The sequence below is a fragment of the Rhinolophus sinicus genome, chromosome 17 (genome assembly GCF_057876585.1).
Source record: "Rhinolophus sinicus isolate RSI-liver-muscle chromosome 17, RSI-T2T, whole genome shotgun sequence".
Taxonomy (NCBI): Eukaryota; Metazoa; Chordata; class Mammalia; order Chiroptera; family Rhinolophidae; genus Rhinolophus; species Rhinolophus sinicus.
Window position 1 is genome coordinate 27,003,503 of NC_142517.1, and position 16,274 is coordinate 27,019,776.

The following is a 16,274-nucleotide window of genomic DNA, read 5'->3' on the forward strand; positions in this document are numbered from 1 at the left end:
AAGGTCATGCACAACATCTCTGTGTTATCCTGTTTGAAGAGTGCATTTTAACAGTGGTGAGCCTTTGTTTTTCCTTTTCTTCAATTATTTCCACCATTTAAAAATTATATACAGCCTTCAATTTCTCACTGAAAAAAAAAATCCTCCTCTGGATCTGGATCTCTGGGTACCAATTCTTCTGCCTTCTTGTTTTTCCATTCTGTTACTGGAAACTGGAATCATTTTCTTCCATATATAGCACCTTGAATCATATTTTAAATATTTTTTGATGCTTTCTTTATCCAGAAATTTTAAGCTGGAAATGTCTTTCCACTATAAAAGTTTTATTTATTGTTTTCTCAAACATTATACTAACTTAATATACCTTCTAAATGACTATAAAATTTTTTATATTCTTCTATAAAATAGCTAACTATGAATACCTTTTGTATTTGTAGTTTCTAGAAACCTTTCAGAATACCAGGATTCTCTTAAATGACTAATGACTCCAAATCTGATGTCTACATAATGTTATCCAGCAAGCAGCTGGCTTCGTGTGAAGAGAGGCTAAGAGCTCTTTTGTCTTGTTCATTTAAAATCATTTGCTTCCTATTTAATAATCTGCAAAGAACACAGTCACATCATAGCAGAATTTGCCGTTGTAAATTTTGGATTGTGTCCATGGGTTCCGCCTTACATCTGCACGGTGTTTGAAGCCAGTGCTTCCTTTCTTTTTGTAGGCATTCAGGGCCTGTTGCCTTGTAATCCAATGTCGTGCTGAATGACAGAAAATTGAAGTTGAATTTATTTATCTATAGAGAAGGACTGCACAGAACAATACATTTATTTAAGAACTCCTTGCCTCAGAAACTGAAGGAGCTGTCTAGTGCAGGTGGCTTAACCTCTCTGCTGCTTATCCTAACTGTGTTCCTTTATTTACTAAGGACAGGAACTGGGCACTCCGCTTCCAGAAACAAAGGGACCCTACTAGTCTACCAGACCAATAATAAACCAATAGGATGCTTACGCCTCATTCAGAACAGTAAATATATGGCCTGTGTGTTTGAAAAACAATTCTTAGCCCTCCTTTTTGAGAGAAAATTAACCAAAAGTGAAAAAACAAAAACAAAAAAACCCAGCTGTGAAAATATATTAATTAACGCCTAATTTTTATACACTGGTGGCTATTTACCTTATGGATCATTCATAATGAATCTTTTTTCTCAATTCTGTGTGGTACCTTCTCTGCTTATATAAAGTGATTTATTTGTTGACATTACTTGTTTTTCCTGGTTCTATTTACTTCACATGACAACCTTCAGAGGTTTCTGTGTTTTAAAGTAAAACATTTATTTGTTTTCCTTATTTTTACTCAGAGATGCTATAAATACATAGTGAATAATCTGAAGGAAGTGGCTTCTGTACTCATTGGGTACTGTGAATTAAAAACTGAGATATCTATGCTTATCTTGAAATAGGGAGAAAGGGAGATTTAGGTGGGTATGCAGAGAGAATAATACTAGAGAGTATAATTGATTTTCCTTTCTTGACTTGGGTCATGATTGTGTAGTTTATTTTCCTTTAAACCTATTTAAAAATTCTAGAACTGTGATGCCTATGAGTATTTCTAATACTACAAAAATGGTTTTGAATTAGTTGCCATTTTTACTGTCTGCTATTCTACTGATTATCGGGTAATTGAGAATTAATTGCATAAAATTCACTTATCAAGTATCACTTGTTTGGAATTTATTTTTAAGATAATCAATTCTTCCTCTTAATGACTACATTTCGAAGTAAGATCATAAAATTTATCAAATTGGTTCAGACCTATGCTTCGTCTAGTTTCAGCTCAGATCCTGACCAAAGCACCAAGGAACACTTACTGGGAGGGCAAGTTGGTCTCTCTGATGTCAGTCGCATAAAGTCAGTCACAATGACACTACTTTGTCTTAGTGTCTTTCATTAATTACACTACATTAATTTTTAAACTTTCAAAAATTAAAATCTAAACCACCTCTTGGAGTTAGACATTTCACTGATTTACTATGTATTTTATGTAAAAGAATACTTTCCATTTGTTTTCAGTATAACTCTCCAAAGATTCTGGGATATGCTAAGCAGATCTGTAGTCACACTAACCACACGTCCATGGACAAATATCATAAACCTGTCTAGCTTTTCTAGTTTGAGAGTCAGTGTAAGAGAGTTAGGAAGAGTGTGGCCTGTTTCCTCAGTGGTTAGAGCACAGTACTCCTAACACCAAGGTCGTGGGTTCCATTCCCACATGGGCCAGTGAACTGCACCCTTCACAACTAGATTGAAAATAATGACTTGACTTGGGGCTGAGCGACTTGACATGGAACTGCTGGGTCCTGGAAAGACACACTGTTCTCCAGTATGCCCCCCACAAAAGGAAAATAAAAAAGATAAGGATGGTGGGATGAGGCCAACCTGAGTTTGAATCACGGGATCCCTTCTAACTAGTTATGTGACCTTTGATAAGTTAGTTAATTATTCTGATCTTTAGAGTCTTCACTGGTAAAAATAAAACGTGGAACTGCTTTTCATGGTAGTTGTGTCTATGAATTAATGATATAGGAGAAAGTACTCTGCCCAACGCCTACACATAGTACACCATCAACAAACATCAACTTCTTTCCCTGCTTATTCTTCAGAGGATGGGTGGGAATCTTATAGCTGTGCCCATGTGAATGGACCCCCTCTGCAAGCCCACACGAACTTAATAACAAAGCAACACATCATGCAACTATGAGATTGCCTTGTTTCCAAAGGTTCTACTCAAAAAGAAATTCTCTATATGTATGCTATTTTATTTTCTCTCATATAATGCTATCACTTGATAAATGGAAAAGATGTACCCCCCAAATATTATCTATCAAGTAAGTCAAGTAAGTCTTTATTGAATCTTATTTCAGGGGCCATCCTCTCAAATTGATCCCCTTGACCAAGATTAAAATCTTCAGTGAGTTTGGCTGTGGGCTAACGCATTTACTCATTGTAAATTTACTCATTCTCTTACCAGGCAAGAGAATCAGAGAGGATCTCATGTTTTCCTCATCTGAAAAATGGGGCTATTAGCACCTAAAAGGCAGACGGAGGGACAAAATTAATGTGTGTGACAGTACTGAATAAACAAAATTTATGCCAATACCTGATAAATTCTAATGAAAGCATTTGTTTAATGTTACTTTATTTTCTGACTTAAGGAAATGGCTCTTCTTCATAAAGCAAAGTTAAGAAGGCAGATTGAAGATATATATAGAAATTTTATGTATTTGCATGCATAAAGATTTTAAAGTTTATTATTAAAATACCTGAGCAGATATAACATAGGAATTTTATAATTCCAGTGTTTTAAATATTTTTTTCATAGAAACCCGGTAGTCCCTCTGTGTAAATTTGTTTTCCACCTTTTTCCCAAGAACGCCAACCAAGGTTATCACTGGGGCTGCAATTCAGATCACAGCACCCACACACAGGCTAATGGCAGGACTCAGATAAATCAAGCATTTGTTCTTTCTGCTTTAGTTTCCGTTCTGCATCCACACACGTTAGACCGGCTGTTTGAATAATCTTCTTCATATACTGTTTGAATTCTCCAGTTCCAGATTCTATGGAAGCCAATTTCTTGCTTGTATTTTCTTGGCTTTGAAAGTCATTAAAATGCCCATTAGATGCTACCCAGAGTTAACAAATTCTTTGCCTGGAGCCTTGTACCTGGTTTGTCTGTTTCACGTCTACCAGGAGGCCTCAGCAATGCTTTTCAGTTCCAGGCCACAAGAGCTAGCTCAGGCAGTCAAGTGTTTCACACGTGAGCCATATGACCAGAAATTCAGATATGTGTCAGCTACATAAATTTCCATTGAAAACATTAGTAAAATTTAGCCTATTAGCTGTTTGAAAATTAGCGTGATGTTGGAGGCAGAAAGAGGTCAATCAGTTGGGTCTGTCAAAACCCATTAATTCCACGGGATTTCAGAGTAGGGACAAGCTGTAGACGGTCATCCAGGCAACATGGAATAAACAGCTGCCTTATTCTTCAAGGAGCTGTATGGCAACTCTAAAAGAATAGGATTTGCTCTAGGAAAATATCTGGACCCTTAAAATGTCCTAACCAGATGAATACGTTGTGTCATTTCAGATTTGCAATGTCAGGTAGAGGCACTTGGGCTAAAACTTCAGAAGGCAGTGACCGAGCTGGACAACTATAAAGAAAAGCTCATGTAAGATGGTGACCGTCACACAACCTGTAAGATTTCAGAAGGACCCCCTGATGTGTTCTCTGTGACCCCTTTGGTAGTGACTCAGTTGTGTGGGTCTGGTCTGCTGCTTTTCTTGGCTACTCTTCTAGCCTAGATTGTACATTGAAGGACCTGTAAATATTTTTAACTACATGAGATGTTTCTTTCCCTCCGTCAGAAACTTACCTACCCATGCATGAACGCTTTCCCTGGTTGTTCCAATGTAGTTAGTTAATGTGAAATAGTCTCTGAACCACTTATATGGCCCCAGCTGCCGGAGACATTTCTCTATGCTGCCTGTACCCAGCGTTTCCATCTCTATGGCATCTCCCCTCCCTCACTACTAGGATGAAGAGCAGTAGGGTGGGCATTTAGGATCAGAGCCGAGGACTGCTCAGGCTGCTTAGAGCACAGGAGGTCCATGAAAACTAAATTTGTGAATTGGCCATTGTTGTATGTCAAATTAAGTTTGAAGTCCAAATAATTTACCTAATAATTTTGACATACAGTTTGTTAATAAATTGAATATTTACTATATATCCAAACCTTTTGAACATCCAGAAATTGGACAGTGCTGTGAAATCAGGTTTGTTTAAATTCTTAATTCTCACTCTTCGTGGGGGTTAGGATTGGGAGTGGGTTTCACCTATCCAACTTAACACCATTCTTTTGTTGTTTAAAGATTTTTAAATGTTTCTATATAAATTTTGTGGATTTTTCTTTACGGGGAAGAGTTTAAGTTTTTAAATGGATGAACTTGGGGTTCTTTTTTTCCTATGGTTTATAAGAAAATGTTTCCCAAGGTTTATTTTTGAAAATAGATTGTATCAGTTAGGATGCTTTGGGCTGCGAGTAACAGAGGTAGAGTGGTTTCAAGTTTAGTCACTCCAGCAGCTCAGCAATATTTCCACGGGTCTTGATGTTCCTTCTGTCTTCATCCTGCTGCCCTCAGCATCGGCTTCACCCCAAGTCGAGGTCCCTTGTTATCATGAGATGGCTGCAGTTCCAGGTACCACATCCAAATGTAACCACCCCAGGGGAAGGAAGGGTCTGTTTTTCTGGTGTCTCACCAGAAGTGAGAAAAAAAATTTCCCAGAAGCCACCAAACAGCCCTCTCCTTCTATCCCTTTGACTAGAACCCTTTACATACACTCTCCTAAATGAGTCATGCAAGGGAATGGGACACCCACAGTCAGTTTAGACCAAGCAGGATTTATCCTCACAGCAGATGATAGTGGGGCTCTGATGGCCAGGAAGGAAGCTCTAGTGCATGGTCAGTGGGTAAACAGTAGTGTTCGCCAAAGAGGTAGAGTGTTAGTGATGCTCTGAAAAGTGGATGAGGAAATTTTCTCCAAATTTTATTTGTGTCATAACGTCAAGATTAATTTAGAGAAGACCTCCCTGAAGTGATGAAAAATATGGATACTATGAAATGCAATTGTATTACTTTTAAGTATATATATATATATATATATATATATATATATATATATATATGTATATGGCTTAGAAATAGACTTCTATTACATACATATATATCAGGATAAACATAGACAAATAAGACTCATAAGCAAGACTGCTGTAGATGGTGAGAAATTTTGAGGAATTCCGGAAGGAGAATACACAGGAAGGTTTACAAAAAGGGTCAACTCGACAGAGGACTAAACCGGAGGAAAACCGGTTGTGTGGTGGGTGTACAACAGGCAGGACCTCACTTAGAATCACTTAAAGAGAAGGTAGGAGGCCCTGGTGAAGCATCACAAGGTGGTCTGCCACTCCGGTCTGCAGGAGAATCCCAGGGAGCTTACTGAAACTGTAAATGACAGGGTGACTCCCCCACAGACTGTGGCTGGGCTTCATCCCCACAGACACAATGGTTTTACATTTGGGCCTGGGGTGGCTCCGAGTAGTCTGCGTTTGTAATGCACTCCCCACGTGATTCTGCCGCGGGTGGTCCCCTCGGATTCTGCCAAGTCCCAGGAATCACATTTGGAACCAGTGGCCCCTCACCAAACCCCCTCCCATCAGCAGGATTGTAGCCACAAAAGAAGAATAGGCTGTTATGAAAAGGAAGCTATTAAGAATTTGAGAGATTAAACATATGATTAGAAAAATGATTCCATTTATGTAAAAATGTGATGAACATACACACACATATATATGGATTTAAATGCACTGAATAAATGACTAGCAGGATTTCAACAGTTCCCTCTGCAAGTGAGAGTGGGGGTGTATGGAGACTTGCATTTAACTCTGCATATGTATATATTGTTTAAATCGCTCACAGTGTGAATGTCTTCACTTTCATGTATGTAATAAAAAGAACAAAATTCACTTAAAATGATTTACAATTGAGTAGTTAGTAATGAATATGTCTATAGAGTGTTTACACAAAATGCATTTCTAATTTAGACACCTTTTTAACCTGACATTTTATTTGCAGCCACCCCTTTCCTATAATTTGAGCAATGATCAGCTTATGACCATGATAAATTCCTACTTTGTAAAGCTCTTACTTGACCTCTCAGCAATATCCGACACAGCTGACCAATCTGTTCTTGGAACCTTCTCTATTATTGCCTCCTGATTGATTGATTACCTCTCTGGTCATTAAAGAGAAATTTTTGCCTCTCAAGTAGGTGGCCTGGTGGCATTCCAATGTCAGAATACAGGTCCACGTTTCACATGAGCTGAGACTGAACAGGCTAGGTTTACTTCATTCATTCATTCAATCCAAAATGCTAACTGAGTGGGGATCATGTGCCATGACTTGTGCACAGGCACTAGATATTGGAGTAACAAGATCGACAAGCCCCAGTAGAGCAGTTTAGGTGATTTCAGGTAATGGTAAGTGCTGCAAACATATAAAACAGGCATAACAGAATGTGAGCGAGGGAGTGGGGTGCTATACTTTTGATAGCGTGACTTCCCTGAGCAGATGGCCTTTGAGTTAAGAACTGAGAAACAGAAAGGAACTGGCAGTGCTAAGACGCTAACATCTGGAAACAGAGAGATCAAGGACAAGGCCCTATATTCTTGAGAGTTAGTTTTGCAAGTTCAACAAACATGAGAAGGCCCGTTGTGGTAGACAGACTAATGGCTTCTGAAGATTTTCATGTTCTAATCCCTGGAATCTATAAGTACATTACCTTACATGGCAAAAAGGACTTTTGCACATGTGATTAAATTAAGAATTTTGAGATGGGGAGATGATCCTGAATTATTTGTGCAGGCCCAATATAATTGAAAAGGTCCTTTTAAGAGGAAAGCAAAAGGGTCAAAGTCACAGACAGATGTGAGGATGAAAGCAGAGGTTGGAGCGATGTGATTTGAATATGGAAGAAGGGGCCACAAGCCAAAGATGCCAGATAGTCTCTAGAAGCTAGAAAGTCAAGGAAATGGGTTCTCCCCTTGAAGTTGCCAGAAGGAACACAGCCCTGGTGACATCTTGATTAGGACTTGTGACCTTAGAACTGTAAGATAATAAACTTGGGTTGTTTTAAACCACTAAGTTTGTGGTAATTTGTGACAGCAGCCATGTGAAATAAATATATCAGGATGAGCCCCTAGTGAGGCATTTGGATTTATTCAGAGGGCAGTGGGAAACTGTTGGAGGATTTGGGGCAAGAGAGTGAACTAATCTGATTTCTTTCGAGCAGTCAGCATGCTGCTACGTGGCGAATGGCCTGGAGCAGGAGTACAGGAACAATCAGGGAAGAGTAGGTGGGAAGCTGTGCATTCATGCAAGTGAGAAGTGACTGGTTTAGTGTAAGGCTGTAGTGTGGAGGGGGATAGAAGTATATTTTGGAGGTTAATCTGACAGGATTTGCTGATAGAATAGATGGGGTTTGGAGTTTTCCACATCAGCTGAGAGGCAGTAAGTATAGTCACTAAGAGCCGAGACTTCAGATGCAGACTGCTGGTTAGGAGCTGTGTCACACATGTTACGTATCTCGCTGGTCTCTGTTCTCTCAATTCCAACAAGGGAATAAGGGCCTCTTTGAGGGTTGCAGTAGATATATAAGGTGTTACCTATTATTTATTGAAGTGGGAAATCTGTAAAAGAAGTAGATATAGGGGTGAGGGAGGTAAAAAACAATGCTTTACATCTGTTAGATTTAAGACGCCTTTTGGACAGCAAAGTGGAACTTTCAAGGAGACGGTTTGAGAGTGGCTATTTCTTCTACGTAAAGGGGTGGAATGGTATTGACCCTTGCCTTTCAGATTAGGGGAAAATATCCAATTATTTCATCTGATTTCCTTTGCTTTGATTGGCAGAAGCAGCAGGGGGCTTTCTGAAGGCTTATTCAAAGCAGTTGAAGAGAAAGGATTAACACTATTTGCTGAGAGTAAAAGAAGGAATGCGGTGTTGAAAGAGACATAGGCATTCTTTCTGTTCCTTCCAATTGCTCCCATCCTAATGAAGGTGAAGATAACAATTGGATAGTGAAGAGTAGACCATAGAAAAAGTGGCTTAACTGGAGTGGGGGGTGGGAGCTTACCGTGGTGAGGGGAATTCTTGGGATGGTAGGCTCCCTGGGGAGCAGGCTTAAAAATATGCAGCCACAATTAATTGTTCACATAGTTAGTAAATAACCACTAACAGGATTTCTACTGTCCCTGCCTCTAGATTTGGAAAAGTGTGTACAAGAGTCTGAACATAGAATAAAAGTTGTGGTGGGGCTGCTGAATCTCAAAGCATTTTTAAAAATAACCTTTTCATACATTTTGAAAACAAATGTATAAAACTTGGAAAAGATAGGCATATAAAAAAAGAACATTATAGTTATAGTAATATATATATATATTACTATATATAGGTTTAAATACAAATATATATATATATATGTATATATATATATATATATATATATTTATATATATATATAAACCTAAAATAGGTTTAAAAACAAATATATATATATATATATATATATTTGTTTTTAAACCTATTTTCACTTAGTGATATATCCTGGACATTTTCCCATGTCATTACATGATACATTTATTGATTATTATGAAATGGGTATATAGTATTCCAATCTGTGGATGAACCATAATTTATTTACTAATCCCATGTTTTTCAGAATTTATCACTTTTATAAGTAAGGTATTTTGAGATTAATATAGATAAATCGTTCCACTCACACACAATTATTTCCTTTTTTGCTAGAATCAAACTTGCATATTTTTAAGGCTTTTAATGCATAATGACTCATTGCCCTCCAATAAGATTATACTGATTTTCAATCTCAGCAGTGTTTGTAAATCCCCATCTCTTCACTTTCTAGCCAATACTGGGTATTATAACTGAAAAAATAAAGTTACTAGTTTAATTGATGAAAAATTTCTATCCCTGCATATTTTGCTCTTTGTAATCCATCCTCTGTGACTGGCCTGAGCAGAGCCTTTGCCCACTTTTCTCATGGCATGTTAATCTTTCCCTGATTCCTTGTTTTCTAATGTTTTATTTGGAAATAATTTCCAAATATTCTGCTTCTCACCAAAATTTATACCTAGCTATAGCAGCCATTAATGATTTTTGCCTTATCCGATCTTTACCTTAGTGGTTGCTAAATGATGATTTTCTAACTCCAGCCCTCCCTCTCCACTTATTAGTCAGCCCTCAGCATTTCACTGTAAGCAAGAGCCTCCCTTCTTCCCATTAAAAAAAAAAAAAAAAAATTATCATTGGTATGGAGTCATGAATTCCTATTTTTTCAATGACTTATAATTCATTACTGTATTTAATTATTTTGGTACACAAACTGTCCTAAGCTTAGTGGGAGCCCCTTCAAGGTGGCTCATGTGACATTGGAACATGATCCCATCATCTTTTATAAGCGCTGCCTTACTTTCTGGCATAACAAAATATTTCAGATACACCTACACTGCTCCACCCTCGGACTCAGCCATTTCTCTGAGTAGTCCTGCTTCCCTCGAATGGGGCACAGTATTAGAGACCAAGATCTAAGCTCTCAGTATGCTCATGTGCCACTTGATTCTGGTAATGGTTTCATGGGCTTCTACATACATCAAACCTATCAAATTGTATGCAGTTTATTATATGTTAATACAATACCTTAATAAAGGCATTTTACAAACATGACATAATAAAGGAAATAATGTTCTATAAAGACACTTTTTTTTTTACAAAAACAAAAAGGAAAACTGAAATATAGTGTTCAGGGATAAAACTTGGGTAATAAAACTCCAAAGAAAACCAAAGTGATTACCGTAAAATTCATGAGAATGTTTTTTTTAGGGGGAAGGGGCTTGGTTGTGTTGGGAACAGGGACATGAAGCATCTCGGGTAGTTGGTAAAGTTTTCTTTTTGACCTGGAGGGTGGTTACAAGTTCTCCTTATATTAATTATAGTATGCATATAATTTTCTATATCTTACAATTTTATCATATTTTACAATAAAAAGGTTTAAAAGTAAATGAATGTAATTCATGTTCATGATGCTTTCTAAATTATTACTTGTTAGAATCTAAAGTTATGCAAGTAGGGCAAACCAATTGATAATCTAACTAACATATTTCATTGTACAGTGTATAAGCTATTTTAAGGTACGTTTAGATAATGACTTCATGAACAGTCTATTTAAACTTAAATTGGAATATTAATCTTTCTTAATGTATTAACTTTTTTAATATTGTTACAAAACCCAATCATATAAGATCAAGACAAATGCTTATTTCAGTTTTAGAATTTCCATTTGGTTCTTTTTAATAGTTTCTATTTCTCTGCTAAGATTTTTCCTCTTCTCGTTAATTAGAGTTTCCTTTATGTCTTTGAGCAGAATTATATTTGCTCCTTTAGCAATCCTCATCTGCTAATTTTAATAGTTGGGTCTTCTCAAAGTCAGTCCCTATTCACTGTCTTTTCTCTTGAAGAGTCATGATTTTCTGTTTCTTCTTATGTTGAGTAATTTTTATTCTGGATGTTGTGAATGTTATGTTATGGAGATTCGGGATTCTATTATATTTCTCCAAACAATGATGGGGTGGTATTGTTTTACGCAGGCAATTAATTTGGTTAGCTTCAATCTGCAGACTCTCTCTAGGGCAGCAGCTCTAGTCTTACTTCAGTTCTTGGGACTTCCTCTCCTTGGCTCCCTCATATTCAGGGTTACCCCTTAACAGCTTGCCTCAAACACGGCCCTCTAGTTCTTCAGGCCAGAATAACTGGGAGTTTGCTACCAGTTTTCTATGAGAATTTTAGTTCCCCTAACATGGTGCAGACTGTGCCTGCCATCAGGTTGAAAATCATTAAGCAAACAAACAAACCAAAACAAAGAAAAAAACACCTGATACCATCTCACTCCAAGTGTTAACTTCCCTCCATAATGTGCTTGCTTTTGGTCACTTTCCATTACCTTCACTGGGGATTTTTTTTTTTTTTCAAATGTTATCCAAAGTTTACACTTTTTACTTAAATGCAGCTCAGTCACATAGAAGCATGCTTGGCCGTTGTAAGAGTAAACTAATATTTATTTCTTTAAAGAAATAATAATACGACTATGGGAAGAATTTTTTTCTAAATAACATAAGGATATAGAAAAACACATATAGTCAGACTAACAGATTAGATATTTTTTTGGCAAAGAAAAACCCTTCGATAATATAGTTCTAATTTCAAGGAAATCTGCATCTATAACCACAATAGAATATGTGTATAAAGATAAGAAAAGTAGTAAAGGAAAGCCATGTTTTAAAAAAGGAAAACAGTTGTACTTGAATCATTTTGAAATAAAATATTTGAATCTCTTTGTATTATTTTAGGAATAAATCTAATGAAGCTGCTGACTGTCAAAGAGAACTTAGAAAACTAAAATTTGAATCCATTATTTTTGAGTCACGGTATGCATTACAAATATTTTAATTAATATCTTTTAGTAATTTAATTTGAAACTATATTTTAAATAACATTTTATTTAAAATGTACTTAGCTTTTTTCATTGTATTGTTTACATATACAATACCGAATTTGAGTTTATAATATCTTGAAGCTGTTCATTGATTTTTGCCTCTGCCTAGATGGGAAAATTTTCATATCACAGAACTATCTATTTTCTTAACATTTTCAATTTTTATAAGTTAAAGTTATATTCTATAGTTTCAAATTGGATTTTCTTATATCTTTGATAAACATAAAAATATAGTATCTAATGCATATCGATGGATGTTTTTTTTCTATTCTTTTTAGGAACACGAGATTGCTTAAAGAAAAAGAAGACTCTTTAATGGCTTGTCAACAAATATATAAAACTTTACAGGAAGAACTGACTGCAAAAAAACGGCAAGAAGAAGACATGAAAAAAAGAATTAACCTTGCAGAAAACGAACTACAGATAACCAGTGCTCTTCTGAATCAGACAAAGGAAGAGGTTGTAACGCTGAAAAATGAAAGGTACAGTCAAGAATAATTTCTTCCAAAAATATTTTATGTTTATATTAGCATTGCATCTATATTTGAAACATCAAGGTCCCATATATTTTACTAATAATGAAACACAGGATCAAAGATATATTTTACCTACAAGGTTATTATATCCCATCACCTCATCTTACAGGCATCAAACTAAAGCTTAAATTGGTTAAATTACTTGCTTCAAGCCACACAATTAGTAAATGAAAGTAGAGATGGAACCCACATTGCATTTGGTGTTAGATTTTTTTATTGAAAAGACTCAAAAAGACCATGTGTGGGACTAATACTACTGAATTTCACCTGGCCAATGATTGGTAGAGTCTGTCATTTTCCAACAGAAAAAAAGTCTTTTTATATCACATTTCCCTTTTACTGGCTTTTACCTTTCTTCTCTTTGCTGTTTGTCAGCACATCTTGCTGACGGCTCTCCATAAGCAAAGATACCTCTGGTATTGAGGGTACTTTCATGGATGCTAAGATGCATATTTGTTCAAGCTTCCTAGATATTTTGGCTGTTAATTGGTTATTAAATTAACCTTATGAGATACTTAATATCTCAGCCCTCCTTTCTTCTTTTTTGTTCTCATTTGCTTGGCATGTCTTTGTTCATTCTCTCCAAGTCCTTTCGTTTTAATGCATATTTGATAACATAGCACAAATTTGGGGTTTTTGTTTTTATTGGTTTGTATCAAGTCTGGGAGTCCTTAATAGGAGATATTATCCTTTTACATGTATTAATATAATTATTACATCCCAGAAGAGCACACGTTCCATAAGGGCAAGAATTTTTGTTTTGTAGTAGTCTCTGTGCACAGAAAGCACTATAGGCTATTTGCTTTTTATTCTCTCTATCATTTTATCTTTTAGTTTATTTTTTATTTTATTCATTGGATTTTGTGAGTATTTGGCTGATTTCTAATTTAGAAGATTTATAATCTCCACACCAATAACCTGCTTTTTGCAAAGGTGATAGACTTTGTAGTTATACGACTCTTCATTCCACCCCACCACCGCAATTATGTAGTTGCTCAGCCCAAGCATGTCAGAAGCAGCAATTTTATATGCAGGCAATTTGCATGAGCCAGGTTTACTAATAACAAGAAGGAATGGCAGCTGAAAGATCGACAATTCATAAAAAGAGAGAAAAACTATAAATGTAAGCAAAAAATTCAAAAGCATTGCAATTTGGCCCAGTATACAATGGGGACAAATATACATACCTACACACATCAATAACCTTGAGCGTCCCTATATTTATAACATAGGTTAATAGTTGATGGCCATGATGATGGCCCTGGGTCAGAAAGATTAAAATCAGCCATACACTTTATATGAAAGGTACAGAATCACATGTCTTAGGACACTATGAAATAAATTAAAATTTTAAGTCTTCGGTTTAGAACTTTGGTTATCTGAGCAATATTCTTATATTTTTATATTGTCTAGAATATTCCAATTCAATGTCAGATTGATTAGATTCAAACATTTATCCAGATGAATGCCATCTCCTTCATAGTAGTCATTGAGAAGATCCTATCTTTGTTCAAATGTTTCTGGAACTCTTTTCTGAGGATTGGCTTAAGTGTATATGCTTTAGAATATCCTCAGGATGATGAATCTTTGCCCTTTAAGAATGAATTTAATTTTTAAAATGATGTCAGTAGGTCTAGTGAAAGCAAGTGCAGTGAATATGATGGGAATCAATCTTGCAAATACCAGTTGGGATAAAAAATAAAATGTTTTCTTTTTTAATGTGCTTAATAAATTATCTCTGACTGCAATTTGAAGAAGGCAGTTTTATGAGTGTTTTGAGAATTAGCAACATCATTAGAATAAATACAGAGCTTTCTTGGGGGATAGCTTTGAAATAGCACACTCTCCTGGATTTATATGTTTTGCATCATGTTTTTAAAAAATTTTAGTGTGATTCTAATCTTACCTTCTGTTATAAGCGCTGAACAAGAAAGATAATTTCTTTAAGTTTTCAGAGAATAGCGATGTCACTGAACTACCTTCTCCTCTTCTCCGCCCCCGACCTGTTCTCTCCTGCCTTGCCCTTTTCCCTTCTTTGCTCTCTGTCTTTAGTCTATCCAAAAGCAGGCATGGGGTTACGTAGTCATTTGGTAGAGCTAAGCTTATTGACATAATATTTATCACATAAAAACATCAAATGTACTTATGGACCAGTAAGTTATATTATCAGAGGATTACTCCTAGTCACAGCATTGTCCTTTTTTTGTCCTCGGCCACTTGCAGATTTTTTTCTGCCTTCTTCTCTATTGTATCCTCGGAGTATGGGAGGTGTATCTTCTCAATGTGTATTTGTTGACTGAATGAATGACTTGCTTTGGGTAATTCAGTCAGTCAACCACTATTTGTTGAGTATTTACTATATGCCAGGTACTACGTACCCCGAGGATACGATGAATCAGAACAGTCTCTGTTCTCATGAAGCTTACATTCTAATGGGCGAGACAAAGCCAGTAAAAACAAAAACAAAAAAAAGGAGTAGAGAACTAACTAGAATATTATAGATTGTGATAATGGATATAAAGTAAGTAAAGGAGTATTACAGTAGAGACTGATAGAGAGGTGTCTGTTTCAGAAAGAGTGGTCATAAAAGTGACTTCCAAGATGATACATAAAAGGAAGACAAGTAGAAGTTACCAGGCCAAGAGCCAGGGAAGAGCTTCCCAAGCAAAGAAGGAGCTTGGTGAGTTCTCAGAAATGGCAGTGTGACTGGAGACCCAACAAATGAGTGAGGCAGGCAGGGCCAAACCTGCGGGCACGCAGGCCTTCAGGGGCTTGGAGATTATTTGTAGTGCAATGAAAAGAAACCATTGAAGGGATTTCTTGCTCAGAGTCACATGGCTGGCAAAGACAGAAAACAAGCTCCGCTGTGTCTAATCTTATAATCCGTGTTCCCTCCACCACAGTTTGTACCTGCCCTCAGCATCTGCCTTGAAGGGCTCAGTTTGTCAACTTCTCTCAGTGTGACTTCCCTTTCTCAACCTGGTTGTAACACTGAATCTTCAGGGAATTCCCAGCCTTGCAGAAAGCAGAAAAACTCAGTGGCTCCTTTGTGTCCCCTCCCCTCTCTTTTTTACCCCACCCACACTGGAAGGGTTCTCCCATTCACTTGATAAATATAGGACGGTGAGTTTTGTCTTCTACTCTAAGGGGCCTTGGCAAAATCCGAAGTGGAGCTTTATCTTCAGAATGAAAATAGAATACAAAAATGTCACAACACATTCTAGAGGAAGAGAAGCCTAGTGTTTAGTTACTTGATTGAGGCCTGTCCGTTTTTCATGAAGGCTAGAAGCAATAAGAAGTGTAGACTATAGAAAGGGATTTGGAAGCAATATTTTAAGTTTCTGTTACCTTGTGGTAGTGTGGCTTAGTTTTTTAAAAAATGGACTTTAGAGTTAGGCAAACATAGATTTCTATCCCAACTTGACTAGTCTCAAGTTTGGACAATTAACCACGTTAAGGTTGCTTTTCTTTATCTGTAAAATGGGTATATTGGTAATAGCTATTTTCTTTCTTGTGAAGATTGACGCATTCAGTATTGTGCCTGGCAGGCTGTAAATGAT

At 36.6% G+C, this 16,274-nt stretch overlaps 1 protein-coding gene across 1 annotated transcript in view; it reads left to right on the top strand.

The window, feature by feature from the left end:
* The window catches only part of LEKR1 (leucine, glutamate and lysine rich 1), a 158,411-nt gene that overhangs the window by 90,116 nt on the left and 52,021 nt on the right, over nucleotides 1-16,274 (top strand). The window contains exons 7-9 of the mRNA XM_088794630.1: nucleotides 4,145-4,226; nucleotides 12,033-12,110; nucleotides 12,457-12,660. Coding sequence (XP_088650756.1) covers nucleotides 4,145-4,226; nucleotides 12,033-12,110; nucleotides 12,457-12,660 — 364 coding nt within the window. The remainder of the gene's footprint in view (nucleotides 1-4,144; nucleotides 4,227-12,032; nucleotides 12,111-12,456; nucleotides 12,661-16,274) is intronic.